The 14,682-nt window shown below is 43.1% G+C and overlaps 2 protein-coding genes across 2 annotated transcripts; one reads left to right on the forward strand and one right to left on the reverse strand.

Annotated features, from left to right (window-relative positions):
- Window positions 1-1,092: 1,092 nt before the first annotated feature.
- On the forward strand, window positions 1,093-9,160 carry LOC311139353 (tumor necrosis factor receptor superfamily member 5-like; the record flags this gene model as incomplete). The annotated part of the gene is made up of 10 exons (XM_084174225.1): window positions 1,093-1,161; window positions 1,288-1,342; window positions 3,716-3,826; window positions 6,739-6,888; window positions 7,048-7,132; window positions 7,464-7,522; window positions 7,629-7,745; window positions 8,257-8,276; window positions 8,420-8,543; window positions 8,801-9,160. The coding sequence occupies 10 exons, from the start codon at window positions 1,093-1,095 to the stop codon at window positions 9,067-9,069; spliced, it is 1,059 nt and encodes a 352-aa protein (XP_084030351.1). The 3' UTR covers window positions 9,070-9,160.
- Window positions 9,161-10,266: 1,106 nt separating this feature from the next.
- On the reverse strand, window positions 10,267-13,296 carry LOC311139140 (uncharacterized protein; the record flags this gene model as incomplete). The annotated part of the gene is made up of 6 exons (XM_084174029.1): window positions 13,226-13,296; window positions 12,130-12,274; window positions 11,919-12,050; window positions 10,773-11,018; window positions 10,477-10,593; window positions 10,267-10,379 (listed from the first exon to the last, which is right to left on the reverse strand). The coding sequence occupies exons 2-6, from the start codon at window positions 12,272-12,274 to the stop codon at window positions 10,267-10,269; spliced, it is 753 nt and encodes a 250-aa protein (XP_084030155.1). The 5' UTR covers window positions 13,226-13,296.
- Between the last annotated feature and the right edge of the window lie 1,386 nt (window positions 13,297-14,682).

Genomic DNA, 14,682 nt, shown 5'->3' on the forward strand with positions numbered 1-14,682 from the left:
GGATTCAGACACTGCTAGAACATCAGGGTTGGCTGAGTGTGCTAACGCAGTGAATAACTCAAACTTAGGGAGGAGGCTTCTGATGTTAACATGCAAGAAACCAAGGCTTTTGCGATTACAGAAGTCAACAAATGATAGCGTCTGGGGAGTAGGAGTGATACTGGGGGCTACAGGGCCTGGGTTAACCTCTACATCACCAGAGGAACAGAGGAGGAGTAGAATAAGGATCCGGCTAAAGGCTTTAAGAACTGGTCTTCTAGTGCGTTGGGTACAGAGGAAAAAAGGGGCCGATTTCCAGGCGTTGTTGAATAGATTCAGGGCATTATGTACAGACAAGGATATGGAAGGATATGAGTACAGTGGAGGTAAACCTAAGCGTTGGGTAAAGATGAAAGAGATAGCATCACTGGAGGCTAGAAACCCACTTGCATTGGCTACTATATGTGTCTGTACTTCCTGAACTGCACCTGCCTGATATGCTATCTTTACGAGGACAGCGAGAGAATTTTTTTGTGACAATCTGTCTTTCACATCTTAATATGTGTCGAAAATGATGAGACTTTGGTTCAGAAGCATTAGTCACCCTGTTGACATGCCTGTCTTGTCTGCATGTCTTGTCTGCCTGTCTGTCTCTAGCTTGTAAATACACCACCACATCACTGTCAGTACACAGTGGGCGGGATAGACAGGAAGAGAGGAAGATGTCACAGGTGAAGGAAATAATGACGCAAAGGATGGGTAGAGAAGAGAGAGAGAGACACACCTTAGAGAATAATAGTTTGGGGGGGGGAAGAGTCGAAGTTATAGACAACAAATACTTGGCAGTGCTAAAGGTAAGACTAGATTATCTTATGTGTTGGTTGTTTTCACCACAGATTTTTACATTGATATATTTTGAACTGAATTGAGGCTCAAAGCTAGAAGTTAGTGCAGTCACCATCAAATTATGATAAATGTACAGATTTTCAACATGTAGTAACCTTATAATGTCTTTTGGCATTATTTGTTGCGTGTACTTTTTAATACCTATTTAGAAATGTTACTGAATGAACTCAAATGACAGATAGTTAATGATTTATCATTGTTTATAGAATGGCGGTGGAACAGTTCTTTGTGGCTGCGCTGATGTTGTCTGCACACCTAGCATTCTCATATCCTCTGGTAACCATTTTGTCCCTTTTTATGTCCGTTCTTATTATTTGTTATGACTGCTTATGAAATCTGTTATAACCGTTTGACAGTATCATAGATCTCATGAGACTGTGTGTTTGTGTTGTGTGTTGTCAGACTACAGAGACATACTACATGGATGCAGGGAGACAGTGCAGACTGTGTCCGCCAGGTGAGAAAGAAATGCCCTTCATGATAGCCCCTTACTTTTTATTTGATTTATATTTCCCTTATTTTTCTGCCCTCATCTCCACATTTTATCACTTCGTCCTACAATCACAACATATTACCATTTTCTACATTAATAGTTTTTTTCAGAATGTGTGTGAGTGTGCGCATGTGAGTGTCTGAATGTGCATAGGTTCTTAGGAATCATGAGGAAACTATGAGATGGTTTCTCTCTCTCTCTCATGATGAGAACTGGAGCGCTGTGCTATGACCACATCCTTCATTAGTATGCAGACTAGGCCAAAAGGCTCTCGCTCTGAGCTCTCCATCTCTTCCTGTTATTCTCTGCTCTCTGTCACTATACTCCCTCTCTTCTCAGTCAGCAACAGACTGTGTACTAAAACGGTACCTGAATGTGTGTGTGCCTATGTGTCAAAAAGAGTTAGCATTATGTTCTGACATCCAATACTCATGTGGTCTACTACAGGACATTTATAAAACTGCAGCGTCTATCAGTTCGTATTGTTATTGTAGTGCTTACTTATGCCTTAACTTCCCTTGTCTCTTCACTCTCTCCTCGCTCCTCTCTTTCTAGCTCGTTCTCTCTATCGCTCTATTTCCCTATATTTTTCCCAAACTTCATTTCCTTTACTCCATATCTGCTGTCCCATGTCTTAGAGACATTGAACCACTGGACACTTCCCGTTTCACACTGAGTATTTAAATACTGTATTCCCAACATAGCTCATTCTAATATACAGTTGAAGTCGGAAGTTTACATACACCTTAGCCGAATACATTTAAACTCAGTTTTTCACAATTCCTGACATTTAATCCTAGTAAAAATTCACTGTCTTAGGTCAGTTAGGATCACCACTTTATTTTAAGAATGTGAAATGTCAGAATAATAGTAGAGAGAATGATTTATTTCAGCTTTTATTTATTTCATCACATTCCCAGTGGGTCAGAAGTTTACATACACTCAATTAGTATTTGGTAGCGTTGCCTTTAAATTGTTTAACTTGGATCAAACGTTTCGGGTAGCCTTCCACAAGCTCCCCACAATAAGTTGGGTGAATTTTGGCCCATTCCTCCTGACAGACCTGGTGTAACTGAGTCAGGTTTGTAGGCCTCCTTGCTCGCACACGCTTTTTCAGTTCTGCCCACAAATTTTCTATAGGATTGAGGTCAGGGCTTTGTGATGGCCACTCCAATACCTTGACTTTGTTGTCCTTAAGCCATTTTGCCACAACTTTGGAAGTATGCTTGGGTCATTGTCCATTTGGAAGACCCATTTGCGACCAAGCTTTAACTTCCTGGCTTTCAGGCTTTTTTATGGCGGTTTTGGAGCAGTGTCTTCTTCCTTGCTGAGCGACCTTTCAGGTTATGTCGATATAGGACTCGTTTTACTGTGGATATAGATACTTTTGTACCTGTTTCCTCCAGCATCTTCACAAGGTCCTTTGCTGTTGTTCTGGGATTGATTTGCACTTTTCGCACCAAAGTACGTTAATCTCTAGGAGACAGAACGCGTCTCCTTCCTGAGCGGTATGAAGGCTGCGTGGTCCCATGGTGTTTATTGTTTGTACAGATGAACGTGGTACCTTCAGGTGTTTGGAAATTTCTCCCAAGGATGAACAAGACTTGTGCTGGTCTACAATATTTTTTCTGAGGTCTTGGCTGATTTCTTTTGATTTTCCGATGATGTCAAGCAAAGAGGCACTGAGTTTGAAGGTAGGCCTTGAAATACATCCACAGGTACACCTCCAATTGACTCAAATTATGTCAATTAGCCTATCAGAAGCTTCTAAAGCCATGACATCATTTTCTGGAATTTTCCAAGCTGTTTAAAGGTACAGTCAACTTAGTGTATGTAAACTTCTGACCCACTGGAATTGTGATACAGTGAATTATAAGTGAAATAATCTGTCTGTAAACAATTGTTGGAAAAATTACTTGTGTCATGCACAAAGTAGATGTCCTAACCGACTTGCCAAAACTATAGTTTGTTAACAAGAAAGTGGTGGAGTGGTTGAAAAACAAGTTTTAATGACTCCAACCTAAGTGTATGTAAATTTCCGACTTCAACTGTATCTACTGCTGTACATATAATTCTTAGTAAATCTTCCAGTGTACATACGCATAGATTGCATTTGGGTTGTTAATTGGATTCAACCCGACGTTCTTGATTTCTTATTAAAAAAACACACTTAAATTATTTGTGTACTTATTTGTGACATTTTACTGCACTGTTAGGAGCTAGTAACATACGCATTTCGCTGCACCCGCTATAACATCTGCTAAACTGTGTATGCAACCAATAAACTTGATTTGATATCTTTCCATATCTTTCACCTCCCCTCTCTCTCTATCTCAGGTCATTATCAGAGGTCCTGTTCAGAGTGCTCTCCCTGTCGTGATGGTTCCTACACAACACAATTGAACGCTGAGTCCAGTTGTCATTCCTGCTTCAAAGACTGCAAACGTGGTACATAAACACAACTCATTCACAGAGCAATGTAACATCTGAGTAACACTTTATTTAGTGAGAAACACTTCAACTGTATACTGTTTGTAAATCATTATGTCATTTATTTGTTATTTTTTTGTTAACTTTTTATCATTCTTATTTTATATATTTTTGGCCCATCTTCGGAGGAAGAAAATACACTTTTTTTTAACAGGTCATTTTTTATTTCACCCCCTTTTTTCTCACCAATTTCGATCTTGTCTCATCGCTGCAACTCCTCAACAGGCTCGGGAGGCGAAGGTCCAGTCATGCGTCCTCCGAAACATGACCTGCCCGCTTAACCCGGAATCCAGCCGCACCAATGTGTCGGAGGGAACACCGTTCAACTGACTACCAGAGTCAGCTTGCAGGCGCCCGGCCCGCCACAATGAGTCGCTAGAGCGTGATGAGCCAAGTAAACCCCCCCCCCCCCGCAAAGCCCTCCCCTAACCCGGACGAAGCTGGGTCAATTGTGCGCCGCCCGAGCACACCGGTTGTGATACAGCCCGGGATCGAACCCGGGTCTGTAGTGATGCCTTAGACCGCGATGCATTGCCTTAGACCACTGCGCCACTTGGGAGGTCCTACAGCTTTTTATTTTGTTGTTACATGTACATTCTACACCCATCTTACATAAAACATTTTTTTACAGTAGTTACTTAGCAAGAATAAAGTAATTTGATATTTTACATTTACATTTTAGTCATTTAGCAGACGCTCTTATCCAGAGCGACTTACAGTTAGTGAATACATATTTTTTTTATACTGGCCCCCCGTGGGAATCGAACCCACAACCCTGGCGTTGCAAACGCCATGCTCTATCAACTGAGCTACATCCCTGCCGGCCATTCCCTCCCCTACCCTGGACAAATTGTGCGTTGCCCATGAGTCTCCCGGTCGCGGCCGGCTGCGACAGAGCCTGGATTCGAACCAGGATCTCTAGTGGCACAGTTAGCACTGCGATGCAGTGCCTTAGACCACTGCGCCACTCAGGAGCCCCATACACATTACATCTAGATACAGTGGGGAAAAAAAGTATTTGGTCAGCCACCAATTGTGCAAGTTCTCCCACTTAAAAAGATGAGAGAGGCCTGTAATTTTCATCATAGGTACACGTCAACTATGACAGACAAAATGAGAAAAGAAAATCCAGAAAATCACATTGTAGGATTTTTAATGAATTTATTTGCAAATTATGGTGGAAAATAAGTATTTGGTCAATAACAAAAGTTTCTCAATACTTTGTTATATACCCTTTGTTGGCAATGACACAGGTCAAACGTTTTCTGTAAGTCTTCACAAGGTTTTCACACACTGTTGCTGGTATTTTGGCCCATTCCTCCATGCAGATCTCCTCTAGAGCAGTGATGTTTTAGGGCTGTCGCTGGGCAACATGGACTTTCAACTCCCTCCAAAGATTTTCTATGGGGTTGAGATCTGGAGACTGGCTAGGCCACTCCAGGACCTTGAAATGCTTCTTACGAAGCCACTCCTTCGTTGCCCGGGCGGTGTGTTTGGGATCATTGTCATGCTGAAAGACCCAGCCACGTTTCATCTTCAATGCCCTTGCTGATGGAAGGAGGTTTTCACTCAACATCTCACGATACATGGCCCCATTCATTCTTTCCTTTACACGGATTAGTCGTCCTGGTCCCTTTGCAGAAAAACATCCCCAAAGCATGATGTTTCCACCCCCATGCTTCACAGTAGGTATGGTGTTCTTTGGATGCAACTCAGCATTATTTGTCCTCCAAACACGACGAGTTGAGTTTTTACCAAAAAGTTCTATTTTGTTTTCATCTGACCATATGACATTCTCCCAATCCTCTTCTGGATCATCCAAATGCACTCTAGCAAACTTCAGATGGGCCTGGACATGTACTGGCTTAAGCAGGGGGACACGTCTGGCACTGCAGGATTTGAGTCCCTGGCGGCGTAGTGTGTTACTGATGGCTGGCTTTGTTACTTTGGTCCCAGCTCTCTGCAGGTCATTCACTAGGTCCCCCCGTGTGGTTCTGGGATTTTTGCTCACCGTTCTTGTGATCATTTTGACCCCACGGGGTGAGATCTTGCGTGGAGCCCCAGATTGAGGGAGATTATCAGTGGTCTTGTATGTCTTCCATTTCCTAATAATTTCTCCCACAGTTGATTTCTTCAAACCAAGCTGCTTACCTATTGCAGATTCAGTCTTCCCAGCCTGGTGCAGGTCTACAATTTTGTTTCTGGTGTCCTTTGACAGCTCTTTGGTCTTGGCCATAGTGGAGTTTGGAGTGTGACTGTTTGAAGTTGTGGACAGGTGTCTTTTATACTGATAACAAGTTCAAACAGGTGCCATTAATACAGGTAACGAGTGGAGGACAGAGGAGCCTCTTAACGAAGAAGTTACAGGTCTGTGAGAGCCAGAAATCTTGCTTGTTTGTAGGTGACCAAATACTTATTTTCCACCATAATTTGCAAATAAATTCATAAAAAATCGTACAATGTGATTTTCTGGAATTTCTTTTCTCATTTTGTCTGGTCATAGTTGACGTGTACCTATGATGAAAATTACAGGCCTCTCTCATCTTTTTAAGTGGGAGAACTTGCACAATTGGTGGCTGACTAAATACTTTTTTTTCCCCACTGTAGATAGTGCTTATACATTATACATCGTGTTTTCAGTCATAACTATTATAGAACATGAGCTTTTAAACCCACCCCTCAGCTACTCTCAGTCCGTCCCCCCTATCTCCATAAACCGCCCTCTTATGATTTCCATATGCCATATATGTAATTTCTTACCAAAAGTCATAGAATGTATGTCTACAGTATGGACACTATTTATTACCATGTAATAGCTGTACTAACTAAACCTTTTGTTTTGGCTGTGTTTGTTTGGGTCTGTGTGTCAGATTTGCACCTGGTGGAGGTTGAGCCGTGCACTTCTGTATCGAACGCTAGATGTCGCTGTGAGCCTGGTTTTACCTGCACCGACCAAGATGACCAGACAGGAAATTGTAGAGACTGTGAGATGATCCCTCAGCTGCTGCCACCTAGCAATGGTACTGTACTGTGTGTGTGTGTTGCCCATTGGCCTTCTCTTATGCCTGTCTTCCTTCACTGTGTTGTATTTTTGCCAGGTTCTGGATATTGAATCAGTGTGTTTGGTTGTGGATAGATGTTGATGTTTTCCTGCCTGTGTGCACTTTGTCTGATTACAGTAGTGGGCATCAGAAACAACCAGACAGGAACTTCCTCTGAACACAGCAGGACTTCCTCTTCCGCTGGACGCTGTCAACCTCCCCAGTGAGCCTTTATCCTTTTTTATATTCCCTACACATACTGTCACAGACTGTCACAGACTGTCACATACTGTAACCAGACAGATAAAGAGGCTCTGGTTAAAGCCTTCTCCTGTCAGGAGGGCTAGTTCTGGCAAGGTTGTTATTTTATTGTATATAACCTTCATACCAGAAGATCCGGTATCAAAGAATTGTCATATATCAAAGTGGTAATGGATATTTGGGATATTAAATACATTTCTCAGCTCAGTGGCATGGCCCCACTTCAGTGTTGACAGGCTGTGAATGTGTATGGATGTGTTACATGATGAGTCCTTTACCTCTGTCTCACCCAGCTGTGACACTCCAGGATCACCAGTCTCACAAGCAGGCAACGCCACACATCACACAACAGGTGAGTGTGTGTGTGTGTCCATCAGTTATTTTCATTACAGTCAGCATATATTGAAACTGTGGTAAGGTACAGATACAGTAGTTTCTCCATCTCCTTTCCCCACCAGCTGACACCAGCAAACACTTGGCAGCCATTTTGTGTCCTATGGTGGTCATTGGAATCCTAGCCGTTATCATTCTGTTATGTATCCGTCGCCCAGGAGATGAAGCCTGTTTCAAACAAGGTAAGGCAGTGTTCCTCAGTTCAGTCTCAACTGTAGTTAGATCATTGTGTTAGAGCAGACCAACTCTCTCTCTCTCTCTCTCTCTCTCTCTCTCTCTCTCTCTCTCTCTCTCGCTCTCTCTGGACACTAGAATGAGATGAAGAAGGATTAGACAGTGATGTCAGATCTCAGGATTTTTCAAGAAGTAGGTCTGCACTGGGAGCCAACTGTAGCTTCTCGTGAATGTAATTTAATGAAAGAATTGCAACACTCTCTCTGTGTAGACCTACTTACCTGTTTCTAGTGTCTACATGTACCTAGAAAGCATTAAAATGCGGAGTTAGATGATAAAATGTATGCACTCACTAACTGTAAGTCGCTCTGGATAAGAGCGTCTGCTAAATGACTAAAATGTAAAATGTAAATAAAACATTGCCCTTTCAATCATAGATGATTCATCAATGAAATACCCATGAATGGCTCACCATCAGTTTGCTGGGTTGACTAATATATTTTTGTCTGTTTTTTCCAGCTCTCAAGTTCTGTAACAAGGTATGTGTAATACCTACGGTAACTAACTACATTATGTGTGTAATGTTTACATTGTCATTTGTGTGTGCCTGACCTCAACCCTATATAGGCATTGTTGACAATTGTGTATTCCAGTAACTATGGATTTCTGTGCTCTTATGAAGGGAGTAAGAGAAGCGTCGCCTAACAAGACCAAAGAGCCAACTTATCAACACCATACTAGACAACCACAGCCCAGTGTTAAGCACCAGACAGTGGACCCACCACCTCTTACAGCAGCAAATATGGGTACTATGGATACATACAAATCATTATTTTCACCCCAAGATCGTGAAAAAAAAGGAATCTAAATATGGTTGAGTTACTCTTGTGGTTTTGCTATAGATGCACGTCAGTCGTTTAACTTGAAGTTTTGCAAATATGATGCTTTGATGTCCATGGGGGATTAGCATGGGAAGTTGATTAGTTTCAAGATCCATAGTGAATAAGGCTGATGATGAATATAGAATCTAATATCACTTTCTCTCTGTCTGTGTCTCTCTCAGGCCCGGTCCATGTCCACAATGCTGGAACAGTCATCTTCAGTTTACTCAACCAGTTCACTGGTATGGGTGGAGGGACGGAAGAGAGAGGGCAGAAAGAGAGGGATGAGGAAGGAGAAGGATGTCCAGCCCACCCCACACCCTCCCCTAACATCCATCTATCCCAGGAGGAGAGGAATGGAGAGATGGACTGTGTATTCTTCCCTTCACAGGAACAAGGGAAGGACAGTCACATTTCCAAAGAGGAGGTGCTATTAGGGGAGGGGGATTGAGATCAGAGGACACTCCATGTGAAAGCTTCCCTTCTAGGATCAGTTTAGCCAACCCTACATCCTAATGTTAATCATAAGGAGGATTAAGACTGGTCTGACCCTCGATCAGTGGTAAGGGACAACATCTACCTGGGGCTCTATTCAATCTGTATCACTTAAGCGTTACAGATTGAGCTATAGAAATGTAAAGGTAAGGTCATTTCTGATTGAGCCGACATATACAGCGTTTACCGTGAATGCAGTCTCCCCTAACTCGGGAACATTGCCTTTACATTTCTATCAAGCTGTAACGCTGAACTTCTGCGATACGGATTGAATAGAGCCCTTACTCTCAGAAGAACACAGGTGAATCCCAAAACTCTAGAATGTACTTTATTTTATGTCCTAGACCTAGATAGAGTTAGACATCTCACCATGGTGGTCATTTCTGACCTAGACCTAGATAGAGTTAGACATCTCACCATGGTGGTCATTTCTGACCTAGACCTAGATAGAGTTAGACATCTCACCATGGTGGTCATGCTCACATGCACTTGCTCTCCTGTTATTGTACTGTATAATAATCTTTCAGTCTCAACTGTTGCTACCTGTTTTTCTCTGTGTTCATGAGGCACGTTGAACTGTTTTTGCACAAATTAAAAGCAAATGTTTCTATTAATACAGGTGATGGGGTGATTGCATGAAATTATAGTAGCCTGGTAACATTTGTGATTCTGTTCTTTATTGAAAATACAGCACTGTATGTTTTAAACAACCACTACTATGTAAGAGTATACACTAGCATAAAGCATAGATACAGCAAAAAGCATAATTGTAACGAAGGTGTAAAACATCTTCAACATAAACATGTACTGTACATGTATTCAGCACACAAATGATTGTGTGTGTGTGTGCATTCGTGCGTGCGCATGTGTACGTGTCTGTCTCTCTCTGTCTCTCTCGTTCACATACACCCCCCCCCCTCTCATCTTTAGCCTGTGTCTTCATACTTCAAAGTGTCTTTTGTCCTATTTTCTTGTCCTCTCTGAAAGCCCTAGATACAGAAGCCACTGCATAACAACAATACAGCAGCCTGTCTAGCCTTAAGGTTGGCTTCACATCAATGGGAATGTGAGGTAGTCTGTTTGTCTCTCGGGTCTCCCAGCTCGCTGTCCCATTGTGAGGTCTCATCCTCTCCTTCGACACCCACTTCCTCCATCATACGTCCAGTAGCAGCTCTGGCTTTCCACACACTTCCTGGACCGGCATGGGCACTTTCTCTTCCGCTGTGCTCTGATTGGCTGGAGTCATCTTTTTGGAAGACCAGAAGCCTGATGGACCAATAAGATGAGGGTTAGGTCAAATGTGCGTGCATATGTATTGTGTTCAATAGAACTACAGGACAGATGAACAGTGACGTGGACTTACTGTTTGTTGAACCAATCCATCGCAGAACAGGTTTGAGCTTTGAGATGGCAACAAGGCAGGTGAGCAGTACACACACACACACTGCAGTCACACACACCGGGAGCCACTTGCTATCATCTGTTTGTGCGTGTATGAGAGATGGGAGTGGAGAGAGAGAGAGAGAGAGGGGTCAGGGCCGTACACATGAACACCTTTCTGAGAGAGAGGACTAATTTCTGTTTGGCTCTCATGGCATTTTTACATGTCACTTTGAACATTTTCATAATTTGTATCCATTGTATTTTATTGTAGTTTACCTTGGTTTGGTTTTGTGCTGGGCCCAGTACCAGGTTCGGTGACAGGTTCAGCTCTATGGTTAGGGATGCCAGGCACCGAGTGGTTTGACACTGTAGCTGGCATGATGGGAGGTGTCAGTTTGGGTGTGGTCGGGCTGGGGTTCTCCTCACAGTCCAGACACGTGCCACTGCCTCTGCAGCGGTAGCCTAGTTTACAGCTGCACACATCATTTCTCTTGTTCGAACAGCGAGATACATACTCCAGCTCTGTAACATAACACACAGGAACACAAGTCATAAGTGGTCTATTCGTTTGTGTCCCTTCATGTATACTGACATTGACATACTGTTTTATTCACGTAGTCAAACACACAATCTAAAATCATGCCTGAATATGAGAAAATAGCTCATCTTCAAAATGACTCATAGGACCTTGTTGAATCAGGTTTTGACTCACAATGAACTGAAGTGTATATTACCGTCTGACCCCACCCTTCTCTCTCACTCTCACACACACACACACACACACACACACACACACACAGCAGCCATTTCACTAGATTGACAGTTAAAACGTGTTCACTGTGAGTTTGTGGCTACTCTCAAACCTCTCCCACCTCTGTGCTTTCCCTCTGTTTGCAGGTTGACATTTTAAAATAGTTAGATAGTCTCTGTTTTTGGTCCCCCGCCACACTCAATGACAACATATGATGAAAATATGAATTTCTGTCTGCTGCACTTTCCGATGTTTATCTCTAAAGTAAAAAGGTTATTTCCACCGGTGAGATGGTATCTATCTGTCTACCACTAACCCCTCCCACTATCCCCCCCATCACCACTGATATCCTTGACATGACTTGGTAGACATGCCTCCCTTCTGCCGTCCAGGCCCCCCAACCCTCCTCTCCTCCTGGGTGGGTGAGTCAGTGTTTCTCAGTGGCCCCTCCCATTGCCCCTCTCTCTCTTTGACTGTGTCCCACCATGGTACAGTGAAGGGGGAAATCCCTAGCAGGCTATGTGTTTTCATGTGCAAAGTCCTTCATAACTATGACTTAGAAAAACAGGTGAGTAACAGTTTTAGACAGCCAGACAAGACCAGCATCAGTGCCAATCATAGGTTGGTGGAAATGTGTAGACACACACACACACACACACACACACACTCACCACTCATGCTGCAGCCATTGCAGGATTTGCAGCTGCTGTCGATGTTGTAGCTGTCTGAGTAGTAGCCGTTGCTGCAGTCATCACACTGGGTTGGGCTGTTCTGACCAGTGCAGCGTCTCACCATATACTGACCTGCAAAGAGCAACACAGTAATTTACACACACACACACACACACACACACCTGATAAAAGTATTTTTCGAATGGCTTACCTGGTGGACACTTGTTGCAGCACCATTGGCTTACTGACTGTGGCCAAGCATACTGTTTCTCCTTGTCGCATGTGAGGGATTGGACAAGAGAGAGGAGAGAAGGGAGGGATAGAAAGATGTGGGTGATCCACCAGAAGAGATACATCTGAGAGGGATGAAGAGAGAGAGAGGAAGACAGTCAATATTTAACAGACATTTTACAAGACCTTCAGAACATTGACATACACTGAGTGTACAAAACATTAGGAACACCTCCCTAATATTGAGTTGCACCCACTTTTGCCCTCAGAATAGTCTTAATTCATCAGGGCATGAACTCTACAAGGTGTCGAAAGCATTCCACAGGGATGCTGGCCGATGTTGACTCCAATGCTTCCCACAGTTGTGCCAAGTTCGCTGGATGTTCTTTGGGTGGTGGACCATTCTTGATACACACCGGAAACTGTTGAGTTTGAAAAACCCAGCAGCATTGTAGTTCTTGACACACTCAAATCGGTGTGCCTGGCACCTACTACCATACACCCTTCAAAGGCACTTAAATATTTTGTCTGGCCCATTCACCCTATAAATGGCACACATACACAATCCATGTCTCAATTGTCTCAAGGCTTCAAAATCCTTCTGTAACCGGTCTCCTCCCCTTCATCTATACTGATTGAAGTGGATATAACAGGTGACATCAATAAGGGATCATAGCTTTCACCTGGACTTACCTGGTCAGTCTATGTCAAGAGCAGGTGTTCCTAATGTTTTGTACACTCAGTGTATACCGCATTCATAAAGATATCATCCAACAATATATTATCAAGAGATAAAGCATTGCAATGGCAGGACATTATCGTAGGCCCCTAACACTAGCTATAAGAGACAGTTTTTCAAGGACATGACAAACAGGAGACCACCTAAAGTAGAATACATGATACAGACTCCAGACAAAACATCTACATGCTGACAGTTCAAAACTAAGCGGTACCAAAACCAACGACACAAACACGTCCAACTGTATGCCATTATAGATACAACAAACAAGCCCAGGACTCTAACGACAGACCTGAACAAAACTTGTTTCGGTAGGGAAGTGTAGAGCCTGACTTACCGTGTCTCAGAGAGGATGAGAGAATGAGATAGATGTGACCCTGGACCCTCTGACTGTGTGACTGAACTGGGGATCAGAGTGTGTCAGAGTATTATTCAAAAGATGAGTCATAAGGGAAACTGCCATTTCAAAAAACTCCTATCTCTATCTCTCTGACGACCCCCCTAGTTCACTCTGAACCACCGTGCCGCTTAAAACCCTACATTTACCCTCTTCCTCCCCCTTTCTTTCCACTGCCGTTTGTCTGTCTCTCTTGTTTCATCAAAAACGGTGATATTAGGTTCCAAAACAATCTTTAAGACACTCTTATGTCCGTCTGTCTCTCTCACCCTCGCTCTGTTGCTTTCATGACAAGGTAATTTCAGAGTGAATATGACTACATTACACTCATCTTAGGACCAGTCATTTTCTTCACTGTAAGCAGCAGCCGTTCTTATTTAAATAAACCGTCCAGTCAACCATACTCAGATCAGACTGAGAGAAATTACATTATGACATTCTTTACTGACATGTACACAACAGATCTTTTGAGCTACATTGACTCCTGTGGGTTAACTGAATGTTATATTTAGCCTATCATGTTTAGTGTGTGTGTGTGTGTGTGTGTGTTTGTGTGTGGTGTGTGTGTGTGTGTGTGCGTGCACATGTGTCGTGTGTGTGTGTGTGTGTGTGTGTTTGCGTGTGGTGTGTGTGTGTGCGTGCGCGTGTCTCGTGTGTGTGTGTGTGTGTGTGTGTGTGTGTGTGTGTGTGTGTGGTTCAACCATATGCAGCCGTGTCTCTCTCAGTCAGAGGTCACTTGGTTTCATTGACTCTGTGGTCTGCTCCTTCTCAGCTCAACCTTGATTTTCACAGAAGCCAGGCCACATCACACGACCTTGGGTGAACTGTCACAGCCCAGGGAACAGCAGCAGGGAGGACCCTCTACACATCTCGCTCCACCTTCACCTCAGGCCTCTGAGCAGGCACTACTCATACAGCATACACAGATTACTGTAACAAACAGAAATGACTGGGCTGAGCCACAGAGTCTGCAGAAACAATAAAGAGTTGCTAACCAAAAAAACAAATGACACATTCCCATTAATGTTCCCGCCAGCGTTTTCTTATTATATGTTTACCATTGGCTGAAGGTTACATTTATTTTCTTGATGATGTACTGTAGTTGGATGACATCTAGTACACAGAAGAGGCTCTAGAGGGCATGCACATGCTGCGACTACACTCCAGCAGTCTTTACTGTTGGTTGGTGCATCTCTCAATACTAATTAATTAAATTAAAACTAAGTAATTGTGTTGTAACTAGACTGAACAAAAATATAAACGCAAAATATAAAGTGTTGGTCCCATGTTCCATGAGCTGAAATAAAATATCCCCGAAATGTTTCATCCGCACAAAAAGCGTATTTCGCTCAGATTTTCTGCACAAATTTTTTTACATCCCTATTAGTGAGCATTTC

The sequence above is a fragment of the Coregonus lavaretus genome (assembly GCF_964263955.1).
Source record: "Coregonus lavaretus genome assembly, chromosome: 13".
In the NCBI taxonomy this organism is placed as follows: Eukaryota; Metazoa; Chordata; class Actinopteri; order Salmoniformes; family Salmonidae; genus Coregonus; species Coregonus lavaretus.